The 9632-nt window shown below is 32.1% G+C and overlaps 1 protein-coding gene and 1 pseudogene across 1 annotated transcript; both read left to right on the top strand.

Annotated features, from left to right (window-relative positions):
- On the top strand, positions 1059–2011 carry LOC107613907. The gene has a single exon (XM_016316098.2). The coding sequence runs from the start codon at positions 1352–1354 to the stop codon at positions 1733–1735; it is 384 nt and encodes a 127-aa protein (XP_016171584.1). The 5' UTR covers positions 1059–1351; the 3' UTR covers positions 1736–2011.
- LOC107614317 lies at positions 2889–5448 on the top strand (annotated as a pseudogene).

The following is a 9632-nucleotide window of genomic DNA, read 5'->3' as shown; positions in this document are numbered from 1 at the left end:
TATTCTAATTTTTTTTTCAAATAAACTAGACCATTTTCAATCTTAAATATTACATATATCACAAACTTATACACCCATCTACCCACACACAATTATATGAATTCTTGTATTCTATTATATGGGTTAAACCCATGTTTTTAACGCGAGTGCAGCTACATGAAAACCAACAAATCTATCAATTGTGCCAAATTTTATCTCTATATTATTTTAAATATTTTTTAAAATTTTTTATTTTTAAGGTGTATTTATTTGAGGTGAAAATGAGAGAAAAGAAAAAGAAAGAAAAGAAATTAAAAGAAAAATAGTTATTTTTCTTTATTTGGTTGAGGAGAAAAATAAGAGAAGAAAGATGAATGAAAAAATATTAGTGAGATGCACCAAATTTTTTTTCTCTAACAATAAAAAGAAAATAAAAAAAAACTAATTCTCTCTCTACTTTTAATATTACTTCTTTACTTTTTTTAATATAAAAATAAAATTATTTTTTTATAATATTTCTTTTCTTCTTATTTTTTTTATTTAAATATATCTAAAAATAAATAAAAATTCACTTAATTTTTTATTTTTTTTTTATTCTTTTCTTCTTTATTTTTTTCTTTCCAATCAAACATAGGTTTACTTAGTCCAACGAATAGATTAAGCATTCGACAAAATTAGTTAAATATTTAATATGTTCTATTCTATTTCATGATCACGTGGCCCTCATCAATACCAAGTGGGCTTTGATGGCCCATTGCCAGTTATCAAACTCACTTTGTGATTTTGTGAACGTTGTTTCTGACTTAGCTCCAGCTCCCAAAACGTTACAAACAAGGAAGTAAGGAACTTGCCTTACCCTAGCCGAATTAACTTTAATAAATTAAAATCAAAAATATTTTTTTTATTCCTTAAGAACCAATCAATCATCAAACGTTCGAATTTCAAAATAGTGTGTCAAGCACTAGTGAATTGACCACGCTTATTTCTCCAACCGAGTTAACTTAACACATGCCAACCAAGTATTGGTCAAAATATCTTGAGTCATCACTCTTAATCACATTAATATAAACCTACCAACAAAACAAAACACACATCAACCACGTCACTAACCAAATACCAAGTCTTAAAGCTGGTCAATTTAAACCTTCATGAACCTTCCTCTTTGTAAATTGTAACACCCTCTTATGATATAAACCACCCTCTTCAAATCCAACCCATAAACTAGAACTTCACACATTTTTCAACTCCCTTTTACAAGTCTTCAATTTCCAAAAATCTCTCCCAACCCTAAAAACCAGGAAAAAAACAAGGTTTTCTTCCCCCTAGTTTTCATTTGGTCTTTCTCCTTCAAATTCTTAGCTCAATCAGAGAAATGCAGAATACCCTTTTGAATCAAACCAAAGAAAGTTTTCAACTTTCACCGAAGTTTGAAGTTTCAGCTTGTGGGGTGGGTGAGTTCAGCGTTGGTCACAACAACAGCAACAACAGAACCATGAAAGGAAACAACGGTTACTTGGTTACCATGGGAGCTCCATCACCCCGATCCAGACCGGCCTGCACGTGTTCGAACCGGCCCGGTTCGGTTCGGTGCGCTAGACATGGGTACGTGGTGCCAAGTGAGAGGATGAAGAAGCGTGTAGCAAGCAAAGAGATTCTGAGGAGAGCACTGACTCCACCACCTCCAAGACGGTTAGGACTTAGATGGTTGAATTTCAGGCCTACCCCTAGCAGGCTCTCTAACATGTCCATGGCCTGATTTGATTTTTCTTTGGCTCTTTTTTTTTTTTGTACAATGTTTTAGTTTTCAGTTATAACAATCCAATGAAATTCAATTAGGTGGTTACTTCTTACTTGGGGTATTCTTTACAAGGTTTTAATTTGGGGGATTAATTTTAACCTAGTTTTGGAGTTTAATTAGGCCCCCTAATTTACTTTTTGTTCTTATATTTGATAATGATAATGAAATTGGGTGCTATATGCAGATTTCCCTGGGTATTTGTATTGGAAATTTATATATATAATTGATCTCCTATTTGTTATGTGCATAAATTCCGTTGGTGGTGTTCAAGTTGAGGAGGAAATTAATAGTTTGTATTTTGTAGTATGTTACTTGGTCTATATCTCATTTCTTAGGCCTAGATTAGAGTAATTGCAATTCTATACTCATAATTAGCTTGTATATATGTCATCATGGTGTTGAATGTTGATCCCAGTTTGTGGTAGTGGCAGCTTTGAGGAGAGTTTTTTTTGAAAGCTTCAACAATGTTCAGTTGTGAGAAAAGGAGTGAGGAGATAAGATTCTTCATGAATGACTCTGATACAACTCAATTAGCAACCACCTATGACAAGTTAACATGTATAGGGTTTATTAGTAAATAGATTTTCAAGAATTCTATGTGCATCAGACATCCGTTTATTGCTGATAATTTCTTAGGATGTAGTTAGGTTGTCTTCAGATGAATTAAGTGTTTCTAGTCTAATTAGGAATCAATTATTACTACAACTCAAGCCATATAATATACAAGAAAAACCAATTTTATTGCCTATCACAAGCTTTTGCTTTCAGTTGAGAGAATTTTCTATCTCAAATAAAGACCAAAATAAGCAAGGTTATTTTTTCTTATATCACTATGATTAATTTGATTGCTTTCTAAGAATAGAATATAAAGAATTGAAATTATCTATGGAAATGTGAATAAAAAAAAATGCTATGTGCAAGTACAAACAAAAAATTAGCTATTGTATATTTGTGTATAAATAAATGAAAAATGTTAAAAGACTATTGTTTTTTGCTATCTTATCTTTTTTTTAGAAACAAAATTTATTATACATATCTTTTTTGTAAGTTTGTTATGGTTATCTTTTTCTAACAGATTGATTCTGGTTGTTTTAAATTATTTTAAATTTAAAATTTAAAATCAGTTTAGTATAAATAGATTCTGGTTGTTTTAATTTATTTTAAATTTAAAAGTCAAAAATCAGATTAGTATAAATAAGTAGCATTGTTGTCTGTATCAGAAACAACACGAGCCTAGCTAGAAAAGAAGAAAGACACGTACACATGGGTGGTGCAAACATTACTAGTTCTCTTCTTGTCTTTGTTTTTGTTGTTGTGAATGCAGCAGTGTTTTGCAATGGAGGAAAGACAAGCAGTTTCATCAGAAAGGCAGAGAAAACAGTGGAGATGCCTCTTGATAGTGATGTGTTTGTAGCCCCTGCTGGCTATAATGCTCCTCAGCAGGTACCTTTAAATTTGGCGAGGTTCATATAATTGAATATTTGTGATAACCTGAACTGTGTATTTGATAGGTTCACATAACACAAGGTGATGATGAGGGGAAAGCAGTGATAGTATCATGGGTGACAGTGGTGAAGTGCATTATTGGAGGGAGGGATCCCCACGCAGCAAGAAGAGGGTGGCGAAGGGACACCGTGTTACATATAGGTTCTTCAATTACTCTTCTAGTTTCATTCATCACTGCACCCTAAAAGACTTGGAATTTGACTCAAAATACTATTATGAGGTTGGAATTGGACACACAAAGAGGCAGTTTTGGTTCATGACCCCTCCTGAAATTCACCCTGATGTGCCCTACACATTTGGTCTAATAGGGGATTTGGGTCAAACATATGATTCAAACAAGACACTTGCTCACTATGAATCAAACCCGAAGAAAGGGCAAGCTGTTCTGTTTGTTGGAGATTTGTCTTATGCAGATGACCACCCTTATCATGATAACAATAGGTGGGACTCATGGGCCAGATTTGTAGAAAGAAGTGTTGCTTATCAACCTTGGATTTGGACTGCAGGCAACCATGAAATTGACTTTGTCCCTGAAATTGTAAGCTATTTGCACATTTTTGTTTGGGATTTGTTATGGCACTCCAATTGATCATGTTTTCAAATTTCAGGGGGAAAGTGTACCTCACAAGCCTTTCACACGCCGTTACCCTGTCCCTTACAAAGCTTCAGGAAGCAGTGCGCCCTTTTGGTATTCTATCAAGAGAGCTTCAGCACACATCATAGTCTTATCTTCATATTCAGCATGTGGTACGTAACATTCATTCATTTTATTTTCTCCATATAATCCATTCAATGTTTAACTTTTTTATACATATGAATATAGGTAAATACACCCCTCAATATATATGGCTTAAGGCAGAGCTAGCAAAAGTTGATAGGACCAAGACTCCATGGTTGATTGTTCTTCTGCACACACCTTGGTATAACACCTACGACTATCATTATCTGGAAGGAGAAACCATGAGGGTTGTGTTTGAGCCATGGTTTGTCAAGTACAAGGTTGATGTCGTCTTTGCTGGTCATGTCCATGCCTATGAACGATCTGTAAGTGCTAAAGTCCAAATGAGAAAGTTGATGTTAGAGCCTACTTTGTCAGATTTAGAAATTCTATTTTTAACTTGCATAAGTGTTAATGAGTGTATATACTTTATTATTATTATTTAAAATTTCTAAATCACATTTTGTGGAGCACCATATCAGGAACGTATCTCAAATATTGTAAAAGGTCATTGGGGACCTGTGAAGGATCAGTCAGCTCCTGTATACATAACCATTGGTGATGGGGGCAACATTGAAGGCTTAGCAACCAAGTAAGCACTAGAATAATTTATTATTCTATATCTTAACATTTTTTCATTTATAAAATATATATTAACTGAATTAGGTTATATAATACTCAAGATTCTTATATTTAGCATGAGTGTCAACCGACTATTATGTCAAGTGAAAAATATATTCCCTCACTCACCATTTTTTTGAAATGACCCTTTTATCACTTTTTTACCTTTTTTTTCTACCAACATAATAATTTCATCCTCATTGCCATTGTCAGCTAACCACCTAAATCTTAAATGCTAAAAATTCTAAACCATAAATCTTTGAATCTTAAATTCTAAATTTTAAACTTTTCAAAACTTGAGGATTAAAAAAAAACTTTACAATAAAAATAGGCTATTTGGTTAATTAAAATTTGGTTTCTTATATATTCAATAGACATGACAAAAAAAATATTCACTTGCAATATGACATAATTAGGAAAACAAAGTATAATTTGACCTTATTATAAATTTCATAATGTGATGTTTGGTTTGATTACTGAAAATATGTGGATTATTGTTGCACTGAAGGATGATAGAGCCACAGCCAGAGTACTCTGCATTCAGGGAAGCAAGTTTTGGACATGCCATTTTTGAGATAAAGAACAGAACGCATGCTCACTATAGTTGGCACAGAAATGAAGATCAATATTCTGTGGAGGTTGATTCAATGTGGTTTTTCAATAGATATTGGCACCCAATTGATGATTCCACAACTAGTCAAAACCACTAGAATAGTTTTGAGCATTTCAATTAATTTATGTTCTAGATTCTCATGCTCATTGATGAAACAATTTTAAGATTTGATAATGGTATGAACACCAAGATCTAAAATTTTAGTTTAAGTTTGTTTTCAACTACTTTTAAATGATTTAATCCTGATTGACTTCAAACAAATCACACGAACAAAAAATCTTATTCAAATCGAGCTAAGTTAATTAATCTAGTCTAACCCAATTATTTTAGAGAAGGAAAAAAAAAACGACCATTTCTTAAAACATTTATAATCTATTATCTATAGTCTTCTTTTAATTCATTATCATAATTCTTTAATATTTGGTCCAACACATACATAAGCTTTAGCTTTGGTTGGTTCCGCTATGTACACTTTGTCTCTTTCATCGTCATTGACCTTTTGAAATCGTCTCATCTTTGAAAAACTTATGAATAAACACAAAATTAATTAGTGAGCATGAAAAAAATTTGATAGAGTAGTCCATGAATAATTTTTGCTTTTAATAAAAATATTTGGACTAATTACTCAAATCAGTCCCTAAGAATTTTAAAAGCGGATATTTTAGTCCAAAAAAAATAATACAAAAAACATCTCTAAAATTTTATTCCGGAGATTTTAAAATTATATTTTAGTCTCAAAAAAAATTAATACACAAATTAATCCTTAACTTTTTTTCTGTCAGATATAACAGTCTTCCGTTCCCTTCTATTTTCTAATCTAGTACATACAATTTCAAAAGCAATGAATGTTTTTGAGAGATAATTATATTGGAATACTATGTACTTTGGAGATTGGTGGGATAGATGAGCTAATCCACAAAGTTTAATTACCAAAAATATATAGATAACATATAGCTAAGAATCATCATTACTCTCTCTCCTTCATAAAATAGATAAAAATGAAGTGTAAACTCGATAATTAAATAATCACTTTTTCAGTTATCTTTTTTTCCTTCGATTTCTTTGTCTATGCTTTAGTTATGATAACGATGATGATGACAATGACTATAAGCGGTGAAATGGAGCAGTAGAGGGTGAAGTGCTGTAAGTAGGTTAGGTTACGTGGAGGGGATGGCAGTTCTTCGAATGAAACTTATTCTAATTTTTATTTATCATTCGGTATCATTAAGTATTTTTTAAATATTTATTGTGATAAAGATGTGGATGACTATGATTTGGGCGGCCAACATTTTTAAGATTAAAAGAATCAATTTTTAATACAAAATCAAATATATGAAAGTTAAAAATAAGAATCTTATACATATATAAACAGGGGTTTATATACGAGACATGAGATACATGTAATAAACAAAAATCAATTTTCTTTCTTTTTTTTATTTTTTAATTTACTGAACAATTTTCTTTCCATTTTTACTTTGTAATTTACTGAATACTTCTTTCTCCTGCAAATTAATTTTATTATGGAGGCATCGTTAGTGTAGGACGCAAATATAGAGAGGAGGGGAATTTTACCAGGCTGTGGTGTCAGGAACACAGTAATCGGACCCTGTGAGTTGCTGATGGAAACTCAGACCCTCCGATTTCCTGTAAATTAAAAAAAAATTCCTCTCAAGCAGAAATCGAACCCAACGACTAGTATAACGAAATAAAAATAAAAAAAACCAACAAAGACAACGGATCTTCCGTTTTGATGAAGACATATCGCACAGTCCGATTTCTCCCATGTGAATTTTGTATACAAGCAAAACGGACCTTCCGATTTGCTTGTAAAATTTTCAAAATAAAAAATTCGGAGGGTCCGATTTCTTCCTTCCCACAATTCGGTGTAGCACCCCCATATTCCATAACCCGGCACAACACCTGCCCCTCTTCCATAACCAAAAATATTAGCCTCTCTCTCCCTATATATATATATATTACAACATATAATATTAGTAAATATATATATGAATTATTATTGAGCTAATTATATTAATATTAGAGTCTTCTATTTATACATTTTTATTTTATATTTAGTATATCTTTTATTTATTTTACAACACGTTATCAGCACGAGACTCTGATCAAATTTTTTGAAGACTCAGGTAACAAATTTTCATTATGTCGAAACTCTCTCATCTTGAATTCAATGCTCTTGATATATCTGAAAACAATTATTTATCATGGATATTAGATGCTGAAATCCATCTTGATTCAATGGATCTTGGAGATACTATTAAGGCTGAAAATAATGCATCCCAGAAAGATAAAGCCAAAGCCATGATTTTTCTTCGTCGTCATCTTGACGAACGATTGAAAAATGAATATCTCATATTAAAAGATCCTGCAGATCTTTGGAAAGACCTTGAAGAAAGGTGCAATCATAAAAAACGGTGATACTTCCTCAATCCCGATATGAATGGACGCACTTGCGTCTGCAGAATTTTAAATCTATAAATGAATATAATTCTGCAATGTTTTGAATCATCTCACGAATGAAATTATGTGGGGAAAAGATAACTGACAATGATATGTTAGAGAAAACTTTCTCAACCTTCCATGACTCGAATGTGCTCCTGCAGCAACAGTATCAAGAAAAAGGGTTTAAAAAATATTCTGAGTTAATTTCTTGCCTTCTTGTTGTTGAACGCAACAATGAGTTGCTTTTAAAGAATCATGAAGCGCGCTTGGCTGGCGCCGCCCCATTTCCTGAAGTAAATGCGGCAAATTACCCCAGAAGAGGTAAATGACAAGCTTTTAATAACAAGAAAAATTATGGAAGAAAAAGGAATTATGTTCAAAAGAGAGGATCTCACCAGAAGTGGGATAAAGAAAGAAATATTGGGCAAAATAAATCAACAGAGGATAAGTGTTTCCGTTGTGGTGGAAAGGGCCATTGGTCACGTACTCGTCGTACCCCAAGGCACCTAGTCGATCTTTACCAAGCATCTTTGAAAAAGGATGACAAAGGAAAGGAAATAAATTTTGTTTCAAATGATACTGAAAATTTCACCACTCATTATGATGTATCTGATTTCTTTGAGGATCCTGAAGAAAATATTGGTCATCTGATCAATGATGGAATAGTTTAATATGTGAGATTGTTAAGTATTCTTGTAAATAAATAATGTAAAGAACTTATTGTTAAGTTTTATTTTCTATGCATTTAAGTTTCAAATATGATGTATATAAATAATGAAATATTAATGTTTATGAATTTTGAAATCATTAAATGTGTCATGTTTTAAAATAAAATTTTAGTATATGACATTATTTTTATGTACAGTATTTCTTAAAAGAAAAAAATTTCGATCAAGTATTCAATTTAACTGTGCATACTACTCATTTTATTATTATTTGTCTTTGAAGAAAATGGCAAGGATATATAATGAAAATGTATGCCTTGCGGATAGTGCAAGTTCGCACACTATTCTCAAAAGTGATATATATTTTACCCATCTGGTGCCAAAAGAAGAATGTGTTAATACTATTATTGGCACAGGCAATGTGATAGAAGGCTCTGGAAGAGCTATAATTTTATTTTCTGGAGGAACAAAATTTATAATAAATAATGCACTATTATCTACCAAGTCTCTGAGGAATTTGTTGAGCTTTAACGATATTCGCTGAAATGGATATCATATTGAAACAATGAATGAGGGAAATCATGAGTATTTATGTATCACAACTCATGATTCAAATAAAAAGGTTATATTAGAAAAGTTTCCATCGCTTTCATCTGAGTTATATTATACCAAAATTAGTGCAATTGAATCACATGCCACTGTAAACCAGAAGTTTACTAGCCCAAATGAATTCATAATTTGCCACGACCGATTGGGTCATCTGGGAACAAGCATGATACGGAGAATTATTGAAAACTCCCATGGACATTCATTAAAGAACTAGAAGATTCTTAAATTTAGTGAATTTTGTTGTGCTGCATGTTCTCAAGGGAAGTTAATTTTAAGGCTATCACCAGTAAAGATTGGATTTGAGTCCCCTGAATTCCTAGAAAGGATTCAAGGTGATATGTGGACCTATTCATCCACTATGTGGATCTTTTAAATATTTTATGGTCCTAATAAACGCATCTTCAAGATGGTCAGATGTGTGCTTATTGTCTTCTCGCAACCTGGCATTTGCGAGATTACTGGCTCAAATTATTCGATTAAAAGCACAATTTCTAGAAAATCCAATCAAAATAATTCGTCTTGATAATGTTGGTGAATTTACTTCCCAAGTCTTTGATGCTTATTATATGGCTAATGGAAAAAGTGTTGAACATCCAGTAGCTTATGTTCACACACAAAATGGGTTAGCAGAATCACTTATTAAACGCCTCCAATTAATTGCTA

This window comes from Arachis ipaensis, chromosome B08, assembly GCF_000816755.2.
Source record: "Arachis ipaensis cultivar K30076 chromosome B08, Araip1.1, whole genome shotgun sequence".
Classification (NCBI taxonomy): domain Eukaryota; kingdom Viridiplantae; phylum Streptophyta; class Magnoliopsida; order Fabales; family Fabaceae; genus Arachis; species Arachis ipaensis.
The sequence above is the reverse complement of the archived record's forward strand: the minus strand, read 5'-3'. Positions and strand labels throughout refer to the sequence as shown.

What these genes read in the sequence shown, in the direction of transcription:
- LOC107613907 (XM_016316098.2), top strand. Translation starts at nt 1,352, where the DNA reads ATGCAGAATACCCTTTTGAATCAAACCAAAGAAAGTTTTCAACTTTCA.